The 16,481-nt window shown below is 46.1% G+C and overlaps 1 protein-coding gene across 1 annotated transcript in view; it reads left to right on the forward strand.

Annotated features, from left to right (window-relative positions):
• Positions 1 to 14,891: 14,891 nt before the first annotated feature.
• Positions 14,892 to 16,481, forward strand: part of WNT10A (Wnt family member 10A) — a 47,190-nt gene continuing 45,600 nt past the window's right edge. Inside the window, exon 1 of the mRNA XM_053401725.1 lies at positions 14,892 to 15,592. Within this exon, the coding sequence (XP_053257700.1) occupies positions 15,531 to 15,592 (62 nt within the window). The 5' untranslated portion in view covers positions 14,892 to 15,530. The remainder of the gene's footprint in view (positions 15,593 to 16,481) is intronic.

Genomic DNA, 16,481 nt, shown 5'->3' on the forward strand with positions numbered 1-16,481 from the left:
CTCCTAAGCTGCCTCGTAAGAATAAATTAATGCCAGAACCCTCATTCTCTTTCATGCATGGAGACACGAAACACAGAATTCTTCCCTAATTAACTTATTGATGGCAGCTTAAAGAATCTTTTTCCCACCAGAGGGCGCCAAGGGCTTAATGTAGCATTGCATGTTGCTGAGAAAGAAGCATTCTGGGTTAGACAGCATTGCTATTGTGAACTTCCAGGTGTGTGTGCCCTAGCAGAGTGGGTCAACATAGTCCAATACGGTGCATGGTCTGTTTGCTTTCTCCTGATGCAGCTCCTACTCCCATCTTAAGGATGAAGCCTCTTTGGACTGATTAGCTGTGCATCAGATTTATGCTGATGGGTCTACCAGGTGCAAAGATTCTACTAATGAGGAAAGGTGTAGAATCTACCAAAAACTGGAAGCAATAGTATTTGGCCTGGTTTTGATGAGATCAGAAGTGGGATTTGGGGGAGTATTAAGGACCTGTCAGCATGAGGAATTGTTTCTTGTTAAACTTCCCTTGCAATTTTGTAATCACTGCCTTTGAGTCGTCCTTCTATGCCTTTTTCTTGATTGCGATCTCCTCTGATGTTGCACTGACCCTAGTAGTCATGCAGATTAATCATGCACCTGCATCCATTACTGGCTTACACACTATGATCTCATGAGAGGTGTGACAGCCTTGGCCTTGGGAACCTTAGTGCTGGAGGGGAGCAGAGATAAAACTTGGAAGACCTAAGATTCTGAGTGCCAGCATCTATACAATTTATGTCAGTGGAACACAGGCTTCCAAGCAGCATTTTATCAGTGCATATTGATTGCTCAGCAGCCTCAGATGAAAAAAGATATACCAAATCTATATTTATGCCAATTCAAACTGAAAAAAGATCCCCATACCAAAGAAAGAAGCCTAGTATTGTATGGCTTCTGGTCAGGTGGGAAGCTGTGGACATGCAATCACACATGAGGCCATACATGCTGCTTGTTTGCATATGGGCAAACATGCATGTGGGCACATACACACAGACCTCTACTTGCCCTCTCTTGGTTCATTGCTTCCCCCTGTGCTGCAGCTGGGATGTGTAGAGCGGGTAGCTCAGTGTACCATGACGGGGCTAGGAACATCTGATTCTCCCAAAGTGAAGCCATGTGTCAGCCTCACCACAACACAGGCAGATAATGAGAGGTTTCTCCCAGCATGGTGGGAGCAGCAAAAGGGGTTCCTCTGGGCTTTCTTGCCCCAGGCGTTACTAGAGGGTTCATTGCAGGTCACAATGGAACTTCCCTGCTATCATCATCATCATCCGGCTTGAATTGTGGTTTTCAAACTGCTCCCTGACACTGGGCAGGAAGGTGCACACAGAAGCAGCAGTCAGCTGGGTTTAGGGTGGGGTTTTCTTTTTGTAGGATCTTCCCCCCACCTAGAAGTATTCAGTCTGCCCTTTTCCAGTTGCTGGGAATTGCAAGGGAGGAGCATGTTTTTGCACTCGGGTCCTGCTTGTAGGCAACTGGTTGGCCACTGTGAGAAATGGATTGTGAATTAGATGGATGGACCTTTGGCTTTATCCAGCAGGGCTTTTGCTTTGTTTTGTTATTAGTGCTCTAAGTCTCTCCCGGGACTCTCATGCCTGTAGTTCCAAGAGCAAGGGTCTCGTTGCTGTGCTGTGTATATCGCTGAATTTCCCTTTTCCTACAATGGGTTTCAATTATCACATATGACCTTACTTACAAATACAATAAAAACCATATAAGGTGCAAGTAATGCAGCAACAGACTCAAATACAATGCTGTCTTGGCTTGCCATTCAGACACAAATTCTGCCTTCATCTATCACTCCACCAACCATGTTGCCCCCTTAAATGGGTCTTTTCAGCTTCCTGTATCATAGGACCAGACCTGCTTGTAGCTTGCCTCAGTTTCCTGCCCCCCATTCCACCCCTCCCCTCCCCAGCTTCAGTTCAGTTCCTGGTGCTATTGAATCTCAAGTCTCTCCTCCCACATGACTTCCCCCCAAGAATCCTGGGAAATGTAGTTCCTTAGAGGTGCTGGGAGTTGTAGCTTTGTGAGGTGCAAACCACAGTTCCTAGGACCCTTTGCAGGGAAGTAATATACTTTAAATGTATGGCGTGTACTGCAAAATCCCCACCTGAAATTAAAATCCCTCAGCTTCTTTGTTGCAGAGTTGTTAGGGTTTTTAGGCACATCACCAATTTCAGAAGACAGGGGGAAATGTAATTATTGCGGATTGTTTCTCAATACGTTCTACTGAGAGTAGACCCATTGAAAATAATGTGCATAAGTTCATTATGTCAGGGTCTACTCTGAGTATGGCTAATCTTGGATACAAACCAGCATTCAGAAGACAGAGAAATACAGAATTACTGGTACGTCAAACATGACCCTGTACGGTTGCGGCTTCGTGTTTTGTCCCGCCTTAAGTTCAAGTTTATATGATTTTTAACCATAGGTCATTACAAACCTAATTGCACAGTATAAAACTGTATTAAAACAATATAAATGGTGAAAATACTGAAATAGTAAACCAAATAATCAAATTAGGATAATGACAAGTGTCACCATGACGGTTCCCAGTGTTAATTTTAGTTTCTGCACTGCCACAGCAAATAAAGAAACAGGGCGGGTGACAGACATGTTTCTTTTGATCTCTCAGTAAAGGACAATTTTTTGTTCAGCTCATTCCCAAGGCTATAAACTGGGATGGCGGAACAAAAAATTTGGTGTTCTGGAATGTATAAATGAAACACCTTCATGAAAAATATCCTCTACACAAACATTGGTTAACTGAAAGCTTGCTGTAACGTCCCTCCAATGTCTGAAAATCTTGGAGCCATAATAAAGGCTATACGTAAGAAATAGCAGTGCTGGAATTAGGGTGGTGCAGGCAGTTCCCCTGCACAGGGCACAAATCTGAGGGGGTGCAAAATGGATAAGATGAATAATTGAGAAAATCCATTTGGGGGCGTCAAATTTTGGCCTCACACAGGGCACCATGTTATGAAATATTACCAAAGGCCATCGCTGAAGAAGAGCATAAAAGAAAGGTATCACAATATTGGACCCTTTTGTATATGGGAAAATAATAATGATTCATCTTCATGCCCTGATGAATGCTGTAATTGTTAATTCTTCTTTTTAACCAAAATTTAGTATGCCTTCCCTCTGTTTCTACTTAAGGAAGTAAATCTAGGCCATTCTGCTGATCTAAGCTTACACACTGCTGCACTCAGTTCACATTAACTTTTTTCCTAGCTAGAAAGAATGTGGGTTTTTCATAAGGTAGGGCAGGGGTGTCAAACTCAAATTCATTGGGGGGCCGCATCAGCAGTTTGGTCACCCTCAAAGGGCCTGTTGTTCAGGCAGCCGTTGGATCTGTCACATCACAGGATGGCATGCGCTCAATATAAAAACAAGTGGAGGTTTCCTGAATGCATGTAAAGTGGAGGTTTCCTGTGTAGAACGGTCGGCGCCGCTAGAGGGCAGATGTTCTCTGGCTTGTAGGCTGCCGTGCATGCGCTGAAGAGGCGGCTTTCTTGTGTCAAAAAAAAAAAAAAGAGAATAAAAGCTGTAGGCTGGCGGCCGGCGGCGGCTACACGGGCCACATGACGAGGTCTGGCGGGCCTTGTGTTTGACACCCGTGAGGTAGGGCTTAAGCCAATGCAGAATGAGGGTTTCATTAGCAGATCTTAAAGCCTATTACTGTTCGCAGTTGAGCTACTGGAATGCCTTGAGGCAGAGCAAGGCATGATCGTCAAAACTTTTTTTGAAGGCTTTCAAGGGAACTAATGCTTTCACGTACCCACACCTAGAGCTGACAGAACTATGGCGTCATCTTTCTTGTGAATATATTCAGTGCCGGAATTACTAAGCTTCCACATGTTCCGCAGGTAAAGTTCCACATTGCTTAAGAAGTTTTGAAAGTTTTATATTTAACAATGTGCTGGGGTAGCCAGGAGCATTTTCCAGGGAAAGTATATCCAGATATGTAAAGGTTTTGACCTGTTCAATTACATGCCCATCCATAGTCTGTCTGTACCTGGGGCAGGGGTTGTGGTTGTATTTTACGAAACACTACCACTTTTGTTTTGGAATAAATTATTAGTAATTCCTTGCAGAAACTTTGAACATCTCTCATTAGCCTTCTCAAGTTTATGTATGTGAAACCAAAACCATATTGTCAACATGCATTAAAATAATCAACTATGTTCTAAAATGGAGACTAGGAAATATTTAACCTCCTTCCTGTTCACTTATTATTACATAAAACCTAAACAAAAATGAGAACTGGCGAACAGTCTTGGTATACACCTCTTTCAGTAGGTATTTTATCAGAATTGAATTTCCTTCTATTTCTACTGGAATAGCCAAATTGGAGCAGGTTGCCAGGAACAACCACAGTGAGTGACAACAGAAGAATCACCAACAGCTTAAGTGCTTCCTCTCTCCCCACCTGTAGAACACTGAGAAAGTACCACCAGAATCAGGAATGGCCCCAAAGTGTTTGGTCATTTGTGGCAATGGGTGCACAGCAAAAATGAAGTGATTCCACTGATAAGAACATTAATTTGTGAAGCAATTAGTCAGCTGTACTAAACATGGAAACAGCATAATGCATGTGAGTAACTTGTGAGCAATACATGTTCATGAGAGAGAGCAATATTGCTCCAAGCAACATCACACTCAGACACTCAACACCGTAAGGCCACAAGTGAGAGAAATAGTGAGGCCAGGTTCATGCCTTCATTCAGCAACGTACGAAGACAGAACCACATGTCCCTACAATGAACATATTTAGTTAGGCAGTGATGCAGAATGGGAGGCACGCCCAACACTGTAGTGCCACAAAAAGCTGCCAAGTTACTTAGGCACACCAGTCCTCTGGGAAGAGGGAAGAGATTGTAATGGAGTCTGGGGGTGGAGAGAAAGACCTGCTGCTCGAGTGACTGTGAAATCATCTCTTTGGCTCTAGTAAAACAGCAGCAGGAAGGGGATACCTTCACTTGGAACCAATTATGTCATTAAGGTTTGGAGACAGATCAAAGCACTTCCCTTTATATTTGACTGGAAATTGATGTGTGTATTTAGGATCCCCACAAGCATCTGCACTTCTCAAAGCAGCTGTTGTGGTCTCCCACTGGCAGGGGAAGTTGTGGGCCTAACCTTGGTAGTGTGGTCCTCAGGTGGGAGTTGGTACCAAGCATAGGCGCCGACTCCATGGGGCTTGAGGGGGCCCGAGCCCCCTCAAAAATTCGTTTGGGGGGGCTCCGCCCCCCCAATAATCTCCGGCGCCCCTCCAGCAGAGCGCCATCGCCGCCCCTCCCCCAGCCCAAAATGCACAGGGGGGGCGGGCTGCATGCCTCCTGCCCTCCCTCCCGAGCAAAAGCTCCACCCAATTTCCTTTGGAGCTGATTAATAGGCGCAGCACGCTCTCCCCTATTCGCTCACGAGGAGGCGGCGCCACTTTATTTGCATATTCATGAGCTTATTTATTATTCATGAGCTTTCCCGGGCCCCCCCAATATTTTTTATAAGTCCGCGTCGCTGGTACCAAGCAAGGAGGTGACTGACACTGAAGACTGCGGAGAGACTAAGTGGTTTCTACAACAAGTATGGGTGATGGAGAAGGAGGAGAAAATGCCAAAAAGCAAATTTAGTTTGAAGAATCACACTTTCCTAGCAATTTTGTTTTAGTGGAAATTCCCTGAAATGTGATTTTTAAAAGGCCATTAATAGAAGAAGGATAAATATAATCTGTTTATTAATTTTGTTCAATATCAAACCAGTTTTTAATTAATAACGTATGGTCCTTGTGAATAAACTAGCAATTAAAAAAACAATCCCTGCTTCAGGTGTTCAGTTTGGGGGTATCAAAATGCTTGTCTGCATAGGCATATGTCTGTGTGTACCAAAAATGTGACCAACACATGTTCTGCAACCACCTCAGCTCCAAAAACAACAACAACACACATTTCACTTCGAAAGGTGTATTCCATCCAGAGATTTTCTACTGGAAAATAGCCCCCCCGTGTGCCACACATAATCTGAGCAAGAAACTCAGATGAATGTCCGAGTTAACTGTTGCGGCTTACAAACACATTATGGCTCAAATAATATTCAGATGGTGTCTCATAAAGTTCAATCTCTGAAGTGAAACAATTCTGGGCCTAGCCAGGGCAGGGGCACTGCATTCCATTTCACTGCCTGAGGTGAAACAGGAACGTGACATGCCACTGCAGCCTCCCTGACCTGGGTTGCGAAGGGACAGAGAGTTCTGGCAAGATCTCATGAAATCTCACCAAAATCTCTTGAGATCTCATGCGAGATCTCACAAAGTTTTGAAAATCTCTCGTAAGATTTCAGAAGCCAGTGCTGCTGTCAGCAGAGGCAGCAGGGCGGGCAAGGTTATCCAAAGCAGCTGCCTCACCCTGCTAAACAGCCCTGCTCCATTGGGAGAACTGTCCTCGTTCCTACTCTCTGCTTCCTCTTGACCAGATTCCTGATCCACAAGAGGACTTCGGCTCTTTTTCCTTCCTCAGGACTCTTTGGAGGAGGGGGAACGCGTTTTAAATGTATGGTGAGTCTGCAGCCACCACCTCCTATCTCCTCCCACCTACCTCCAGCCTGAATTCGTGTCACAGTGAAAGAAGCTTCCTACAGGCCAGACTGAGAGGGATTGAAGAGGGTGAGGCCTAATTTTCAGCTTTCATTGCTCCCGAGGAGACAAAGACTAGTACTTTATCTGGGACATGGCAGATTGGCACTTAAAGGGGTGTTGTTCTCAATGGAATGAACTCAAGACTTTCCTCTTAATTCCACTGTTGATTGTTTATCCTGCCCAACCCCATCTCTATGGAAGGAGATCAGATTAGAAAGTCTCTCCTGAGTCTGGAAGAAAATCCAGCACTTTCTGTGATTCAGCTGCCCGTGCTGTTGAGTAAGGCCCCTTTATTGCTAAGGTTTTATTCGGGATCTCAAGACCCTTGAAAGGCATTAAGGGCCTAATATGCAAATCTCTGTTGCCCTAAACCCTAGCCTTGTAACTAGAAGGCTGATATTGAAAGGTGACTTCTCCTGGGTCACCTTGATTGTTACTTCACTGAAACTGTGTATGTAAATCGAAGATGGGGAACTTGCAGCCATCCAGTTATTACTGGACTCTCAGGTTCTATCAGCATAGCCAGTATAGGCCCATGGGATTATGGGAGTTGTAGTCCAGAACACCTAGAGGGCAACCAGCTTCCTATCGCTGATATAAATGTTGCTTTACCTTCTGATTGAAAGGCCAAGCCTCTTCAAAACTGTTAACAATAAGGAGTTTAAAATCTTTCATTAGTCTCTGGTGTTTAGTTGATGAATTACATTTTAGGGCAATTATATATTGCAAAAGAGCTGTGGCTCAGTGGTTCAGTCCCTGGCATCTCCAGGTTGGGCTGGGAAAGATTCTTGTCTGAAACCCTGGAGAGCTTCTGCCAGTCAGCCATTAATAACAACAACAACAACAGCAACAACAACATTCAATCTGAAAATTATTATTATTATTATTATTATTATTATTATTATTATGTAGTGGGCTTCCTGAGGTATGCTGGTTTGGAGCAACAGGTGGAAGAGATGAAGCAATGCTTCTATGTTTGCTGCCTCCTGGGCTCCTTTGTAGAGCCTGCTTTCGTTAGCTTACAACAAGAGAACTAAAAAAGGGGTCGAGATTCTGCTAGTTAAAGCAAGTAGGCATTGCAGATGCTTTTCATCTAGCACAGTCATTGGGCCTTGCCATGTTAGAAATAGAAGGATGTCAAAGCTTTGCCAGAGGGGCTGGATATTTGAAGATATTTTAGTCTTTATTAGGTATAGCAAGAGCAAGCTTGAAATTTAGGGGGAGGGCTGTGGCTCAGTGGTACAGAATCTGCTTTGCTCCAAAGTCATGCTTGCTTAAGACGAGATGTCTTAAGCGAGATGTTTTGTGTACGCAAGGGCTTTGCTGTCAGCATGAGAGGCTTCCGTCAACATAGTGATGTTTCTTGGTGTCTGTATAGTATGTTCTGTTTCCACAGATCGATAGAATCATGTATCCGGAAGAGTTCCTTTGGGTCATACCCAGCAAATTCCTTAAATTTAAATGACATCCAGCAGCCAATCACCCATTTTCTCTTGAAAACCTCCAGATAAAGAGATTCTATAATTTCCTTGGAGACAAATATTCAGTGGTTATTTCTCTGAGGGTCCCACGTAGCGAGATTAAGCTGCTTCCTGAAGGAAGCCTTCTGGAGTACACAGGGTTGACGGATTGTTTTAAAAATCCACTAGGCAGAATTGCAGGCTTGTGGTTATTCTCTAAAATGAGGGCATCCTTGGCAGATTAGCATCTGCCTGCATAAGGGTCAAATGTAGAGTTATAAGGTTATAGCCCAGTCATAGCCCCAAGTAATAACAGTTCCCATCTTGACTACAGAAAAACATGGATCTTTGCCTAGGTGGAAAAATGCAGAGCCAGCTACTGTCATGGTGCACCACATTTAAACACCCAGCACAGGCCATTTATACAAAGGCTGTGATTATAGAGAGGAAAGGGATTATTTGAACACCTGTAAATAGCAGAGGAAAACCCCGCTGCCGTTCCGGATGATTCCAGATAAACCCCACAATCCCATATCCACTGTGGTCCAGAGCGCTTAAGGATCCTCCATTCCAGAGAACTCCCCAATCACGTGGAATTTATCATGCTTGGGTCATGAGATTCCCAATGAAGAAAAATCCCACCAAGAAAATAAAAGCCTCTTAGACTAACTAGGGTTGCTAGGAATTTCCCAGACATACACGGAATACTGTATCTGGAAGCAGTGTCCTGGCAGAAATTGGCCAAATTTTGCTGATCTTCCTAAAAAATGGCCAAATTCTTTGTGATTTTGCAAAAAAGGTAAACAACTTTTCTGTCCAGATGTTTACTTTTTGAAATATGGCAACACTAAGCCTAACCTACCTCACAGGGGTGTTATGGGGATTCTGTGAAGAGGGGAAGAGCTACATAGCCACCTTGAGTTCCTTGGAAACTTAAATGAAATAAATAAATGCTCTGTTTCGGACAAAGGCAACTTCCTACATTTGTCATAATAAATAACAAGATGAAATATGAATTTTTTTAAAAAAATAATTCGCTATTAATTTTTAATTATTCCAGTTATTATTCAATCAATTCCTACATTTGATTCTTCCTGATGTTTTCATAACAGGATGCCCAGAGCCTCAACACATTCTTTATCAGAGTTAGAAGTATAAAAGGAACTGAGCAAAGCAGAGCACTGGCTTCCCACCTGAAGCACCAACCTTTTGTAACGCAGCCCAATCTTTGCCTTTTTCTTTCACCTTTTCTTATGCAAGAGCCTCACAGTTGCTGGCTCATGTTCAGGTTGTGGTTAACAGAAACTCAGTGCTGCTGCCTCGCCAGGTTTCTCTCCTTTTGTAGTTAAGTACCTGATTTGTCTTTGCAAAAGTTTATCTTAATGTGCTAATCCTTAAAAAGTTTTATCGAAATCATTCTGAGTTTCAACTGAATCCTCCCAATGTTCTCACTGCTCCATAGCTCTGTAACAATTTTCAGAGGGGGTAGCCGGGTTGCTGTGTAGTCCAACAGAAACAACAAAGAGTCTTGTGGCACCTTAAAAACAAACACGTTCCTTATGGTAAAAAAGCATTTTGTGGACTACAGTTAGCGCTGACTTAATTTCTGAAACTATGTTAGGTAATTTGATGGAAAGCGTCAAAAGTACTAGAGCCAGGTAGGCAGATATTTGCAGAATGTTCACAAGTCAGTGCACTGTACAAGCTAGCAGTTTCAGCTGAGGACTGCACTGCCAGGCCCTTTTGGCAAGACCAGGGCTGGCCCTACCATTAGGCAAAATGAGATGAATGCCTTAGGTGGCAGATGATGGGGGGTAGTAGGGGAAGCATGTGGCTGTTTCTCTCCCCCCTCCCCCCGGCACTCTTTTGGAAGACAAAATTACATTTGTTGTACAGCCTATCCTGTCCACCCTAGAACCAGCCTGCTGCCTCAGGATGCTATTCCATCATCAGAGTTGAAGGCAAATTCAATTTTCACTCTAGCAGGGGCGTTCCCAGAAGTTGGTTAAGTTGGCCCAAGAGGGTGCAAAAATTGTGAAGAAAGACAGAGAGAGACAGTGATTGCCAAGGGCACAAGGATATGGGGCAGGGATACAGCTCCTTGCCAAGGGTACAAGAGAGCCTAGGTACACCTCTGCACTCCGGTCAGCTTCTGTACCTGGAATAGGCAGGAGGCACCATCTTGTCTTTCGTTTCAGACAGAAAAATGTCTTGGGCTGGCCCTGATCAAGACATTTTCCCATCTGCGATATGAACAGATCTGATCTACCTTTCACACTCTAGATTACTGGCATAGTGTGTGTGAAACATTTTGGACACTCTAAATTTCTATATTAATGCATTAGCTTTCCCTATTATTATCATGTTATTATTTACAGAATTCATAGCAGAATTCACATTAACAATTTCCCGTCTGCCTTTTGCTCCATCTATGTGTGCATCCATTGAGCAGCAGAGCCATCTAGTCACAGCAGGAGTAAGACGGGGATGGGGGGATATATGTTCACTGGATGCACATCTGTCCAACACCCAAACCTTTATGTGGATTCGGCCCATGAGGTCTCAAAGTGAGCAATGCCAGTGCCAAAACCCTTGAATTCTCAGGTGAAACCACAAGTATCAAAAGCTGTTTATTATGAAACAGAAGACTACAGAGGTGCATGCTAGCATTCAGAAAAATAAACAGAAAAATATGTATTCACTTTTACCATGGTTGGTAGTTACGGGTTGTTGTTTTTTAAAAAAAGAAATGTCATTATTTATTTGAACTTTAACTGATCGATCCACCGGGCAAATTATTTATTCCAGTTTTAAACTGCTGCCCTTCCTTCAAGGAACTCAGGGTGGCAGCGTGTGGTTCACACCCCACACCCCTGCCACACTTTATCCTCACAACTACAAGCCTGTAAAGTAGATTAGACTAAGAGATAACTCCTGTGCAGGAGTGAAAACTTGGGCAATGTAAACATGTAAGGGGAAATACTGGCAGAAGCTGCTGTTGAGCTGCCCCCCCCCCCCCCGACAGCAGTGTCACTGCCCCTTACCTGGATGGTGGGGGGAGGTGCAGGGTAGGTGGGGCGCTGAGGTTGGGGCTGCACAAGAAATCAATCCTCACCACGTCCTGCCCCACTCCTGCCCCAAGTGGCAGCCAAACTGCTGTTGGGGAGGTGGCTTTGCAGCCTCTCCTATGTACTTGGCCTGGCTATCTCTAATATTTTATTGGGGGAGGGGCAAAGGTACCTCAATCCCTAGGAGTTGGCTCCTATGCTTCCTTAGTCACCATTACCAAGTTGGAAGGCAAATGAAATGATGGTGGAGGGGAGGGAAGCCAGCACCCTTGCCTCTGCTGCTCCTCTTCACATGGGCACATTCACCCTACTTGTAAAGTCTACATCTACTTATGTGGTTTGCAGTTGATTTCTCCATCGGCATCAAGTGGCAGCTTCTCAATTGGCAGCTTGAGGACTCACAGACTTTGGCCCAATATATAGCAAGAGAAGGCAAGGCAATCTCTAGCAGGGGTGGGGAATCTCAGAGCTCTCCATCTGGCCCTTGGAACTCTCTCCAAGCCATACTCTCACTGCCCCCTCCCTGTATTTTTACTCAGCTGGAATGTGTCCTTGGAGATGTGGGGGAAAGAAGCCTTCTGCTCCCCATTCCCTCCTGTTCTAAAAATAAAATATATATATACGAATAAGGATGACAGGCAATTAAGCAGTTGTTAATGTCCCCCCTACCTTTTTGTGCCATGACTCTCCATCTCTGTAATGTTCTCCCCAGGACGGTATGTCTGGCTCCGACAACTTTTCAGCTCCAGGCTAAGGACTATTGAATGCACCCAAGTATTTGAATGTTCATAGTTGTTCCTTGTTTGCTTTTTGGATGTTTGTAGCTGCTTGCTGTTTTGTGGTGATTGCTTCTGATAATTTCATGGTGGGAAATATTTACTTGGGGGATGTTCAGTGTGGTCACTTTTCATGTGCGTCCTTAATATTTACTTGTTTGCTATGCAATTCACCTTGAGACCTTTGGATGCAAGATGAATCGTGAATAAGGTAATAATAATAAGAAATCGGGTAAATACTGCTTTCCAGTTTGCTTGGGTGGAGAATAGAGAGGGTGCGTGTAAGAGAGGGTATAGAAAAGTAGTCTACTGAACAAAGGTAAACTTTAATAATAATAATAATAATAATAATAATAATAATAATAATAATTTATTATTTATACCCCGCCCATCTGGCTGGGCCTCCCCAGCCACTCTGGGCGGCTTCCATAAAAACCAAAAATACAGTAAAATATCACACGTTAAAAACTTCCCTGAACAGGGCTGCCTTAAGATGTCTTCTGAATGTCAGGTAGTTGTTTATCGCTTTGACATCTGCTGGAAGGGCGTTCCACAGGGCGGGCGCCACTACCGAGAAGGCCCTCTGCCTGGTTCCCTGTAGCTTTGCTTCTCGCAATGAGGGAACCGCCAGAAGGCCCTCGGCGCTGGACCTCAGCGTCCGGGCAGAATGATGGGGGTGGAGACGCTCCTTCAGGTATACTGGACCGAGGCCGTTTAGGGCTTTAAAGGTCAGCACCAACACTTTGAATTGTGCTCGGAAACGTACTGGGAGCCAATGTAGGTCTTTCAAGACCGGTGTTATATGGTCTCGGCCGCCGCCCCCAGTCTAGCTGCCGCATTCTGGATTAGTTGTAGTTTCTGAGTCACCTTCAAAGGTAGCCCCACGTAGAGTGCATTGCAGTAGTCCAAGCGGGAGATAACCAGAGCATGCACCACTCTGGCGAGACAGTCCGCAGGCAGATAGGGTCTCAGCCTACGTACCAGATGGAGCTGGTAAACAGCTGCCCTGGACACAGATTTGACCTGTGCCTCCATGGACAGCTGTGAGTCCAAAATGACTCCCAGGCTGCGCACCTGGTCCTTCAGGGGCACAGTTACCCCATTCAGGACCAGGGAATCCTCCACACCTGCCCGCCTCCTGTCCCCCAAAAACAGTACTTCTGTCTTGTCAGGATTCAACCTCAATCTGTTAGCCGCCATCCATCCTCCAACCGCCTCCAGACACTCACACAGGACCTTCACCGCCCTCACTGGTTCTGATTTAAAAGAGAGGTAGAGCTTTATATTTGTTGCCCCGCCTACTTTTGCCTCTTGCCCCACCCACCTCTGCCATGTGGTTGCCCCGAAGAGAATGTGGCCCTCAAGCTGAAATAGGTTCCCTACCACTGGACTAAAGGGAAGTTTAAAGCTAACACTATCTATCTGCATTTTGATCAATGACTGTAAATTTCACAAGCCTTTCAGGCCAATAATCTCATTTCTTAATGCTTAAGAATGGCAGCAGACATGTAGGTATTTCTCAAACCCTCAACAGGGATTTGAAGCACGTTAAAGGTACTTGAGTGTCATAACTGTAGGTACAAATAATGCTAATAAAAATACATTTTGAAAACAAACCCATCCATTCCCCCCCAGGCTATTTCATTACCATGATGGGAACTGATAATTTTTAAAGGTTTCAGAAACCCAAATAGCTTTGGTTATCCTACAGCACCCACCGAATAGTCAAGGCCTCATAAGGAACACCATCTAGAGCCCAGACTCCTATTTGAGGCAGGAGCGACCATTGACCAGCAAGCCCCTCCCTCCACTCCGTCCATCTACCCAGAACAGACAAGTCCTAGCTATCTAATGATTAAAGAGCAGGGCTGTGTAATTGAATGACATATGGGGCAATTTGTCTATTAATTAAAATATTCCTAAACTGCCCTATATCTGTTGATATTAGAGCAGGATACAGCAATAACGTAACTAATGAACCTTGTACCTGAATGTGTGAATATGGAAAAGCTAAAGCTGTATATACATGTGTACCTAGAAGGATCCATGGACCCTGTTTGCAAGATTCTTTGTTTACACGAAGAGGCATACGAACTGGCCAGATGATGGTGATGTGTGTGCGAGCCTTGAGCTATCGGATTGCAGAGCTGTGCATGCATTTGTGTGGTCATTTTCAACTGTGTCGGTAGGTGCTGCAGTTGTGTTTCGGCCACACACAGTGATGCAGCTGCATGCCCGGGCTGGAAAGTCCGGTGGGTAGTTAGCAAAAAATATACATGGAGTGAGTCTGCAGCATATAAATAATCTATGCAAATAATGTTTGTGACTGCTGGGTGTTGCGCCTGTTTTGCGCGAACGTGTTGTGCGCCCATTTCTCCTGATACGCATCCTGCTGTGTGCATGGCGATGCGCGCCTGTGCGCGTGTTCTCAGCGTTGGGCCGTGCACGTGTGGGCGTGCATGCAGCGTTGGAGCCGTTACTTCTGCAAAGGAGGTGGGCGAGCAAGTGTGGCTAGGGTTGCACGAGATGGCTGTGCGCGTCTCTGCAGATGCGTGCGTGTGTGTGCGAGGGTGCATGTCTCAGGGTGTGCGGTTGGCACACGCTTCCCGGCCCGTCCTTTTCCCGCCTGCCCGCCCGAGGGCTCCTGCACGGGCGTGTCGGGACTCGGGCTTGGGGCGCTGGCTCGGCGGTTGCTCGCTGCGCGTGGAGAGCTTTTTGCTGCTTTACCGTCCCGTCCAGGCCGAGAAGAATCCGCCTCTGCCGTGGTCGCCGGTCGCGGCGCGCTGCCTCGTGCGCCCTCCGCCCCGCGGCTCGGTCGCCAGCTGCCCCGGCGGGAGCAGCCGCGATGAGTGGAGGGGCGGGCTGCGGGGGCCGCACGTGCCCGCCGGGCCCGGCCTGACCCCACCCTTGCCCCCTCCCTTCCCCCGGGAGAAAGATTACCTTGCCCTGATAGAGCCGCTGCAGCCCCTGCTTGCAACTTCAGCAAGCCGGGTGGGGGGTTCAAAAGTTGCAAAGGAAAGAGGGTGTGTACATAAGACAGGGAGGCAGAGAGAGAGAGAGAGAGAGAGAGCGCGATATCTTTGCCAGCCTCCTTCTTTTTCTTCCCAGCGCTCTCGGATGGGGGGTGGAGGAGGAGGAGGACCTGCCCGCATGGAGCTCCGAGGACAACCGTGGAGCCCGTTGCTACCTTCACCGACGACGACTAACCCTCGACGCCTCTTCGAAAACCAGCTGCCCTGCTGAAGGAACGAGAAGGGTGGGGAAGAGAGAGGGAGAGAGAGAGAGAGGGCAGGCCCGAGGTGCTCGCTGCAGTTTGGGCTTGCAAATCTTTGCAACGAGCTGTCGAAAAAACAAAAACACCTCCCTCTCCAATCCAAGGCGATCAATGAGGTCCTAAAAGAGCAGGGGAAAGTGACAGGAGTAGAGAGAAGGAGCGCAAATCGGCGGCAGCAGCAGCAAGCAGCGAAGAGACAACCTACCCCCATCCCCACCCTACTAGCCCTTAAACAAGAAGAACCAGCTGGTAGACAGACTAAAACTTCCAGCAGCCAGCATGGGGCAAACTCTGCTTCTTTGGCTCTGCCCCCTGCTTCTCCTCAGTCTCTGGGGCCAAAGGTAAGACCGTCTCCTTTTGGTTTTCTCTGGCTTCCCCGCTTTCCAAACCCTCTCCACTCGTTGGCGAGGCCTTTACCACGCAGCCCGGAATTGACAGCCTTCCCCCGCTCCAATGCCCCCAGCATACGCACCATGCTAAGAGGAGATTAATTACATATCCCCTCCTAATGCAGCCCCTCGAAACCCCCAAGGGCTTGGAGGAGATGTCACTTGGGAGCCGTTTCTATAATTACAACTCTCCCAGGAATGCAGTGTCGAAGCAGATTTGTCTCTTTTACGAGTGGTTCTAGTCATCAGGATTATTTCACGCCTCCTCTCTCTCCCACCCCCCCAGCACTTTATAATCCTGGCTGTCATCTCCCTCTACAGACATATTCTCTCACCCCATCCGCAATGGTGAAATTCTTGCCAATGGGCATTTGCTTTGACATGAAAACATTTTGGGGAAGAGCCTCCATTCCTCTGTCACTTTTTGAGTTCTGGGTTAGGGGTCTGTGCCTCTTCTCCTGGAAGTGGTGCTAGAGAAATTGAGGGATTGGGCTACTGGATGTCTGCTCTCATTTAGCAGTCGTAATTCCCGCTTTGGAGCCGGGAATTTAAGAGTCCCAATGCCATGTATAGAGCAAAAGCCATTGGTTTTATCCTCTGGGTAGGATTGACACTATCTACGACTAGAACAAAACACCAGTTTGCTTGAGGCAATGGGTAGCTCTTCTTGATCGCGCTGAATTCATTCATTTGAGACTCTCAGAAATTTGGCAGTCTTTTCTCTGAGTGGGCCTTACTCTGAGTGGGTGATCATTACCTTTCCAGTTTAGGGAGAGAATTTGGGGTCTAGTGGAGAAACTGGATTCCTGTGTTCGCTTCTGGAGTCCTGGCTGTTGTATCA

Source organism: Podarcis raffonei, chromosome 1, assembly GCF_027172205.1.
Source record: "Podarcis raffonei isolate rPodRaf1 chromosome 1, rPodRaf1.pri, whole genome shotgun sequence".
NCBI lineage: Eukaryota > Metazoa > Chordata > Lepidosauria > Squamata > Lacertidae > Podarcis > Podarcis raffonei.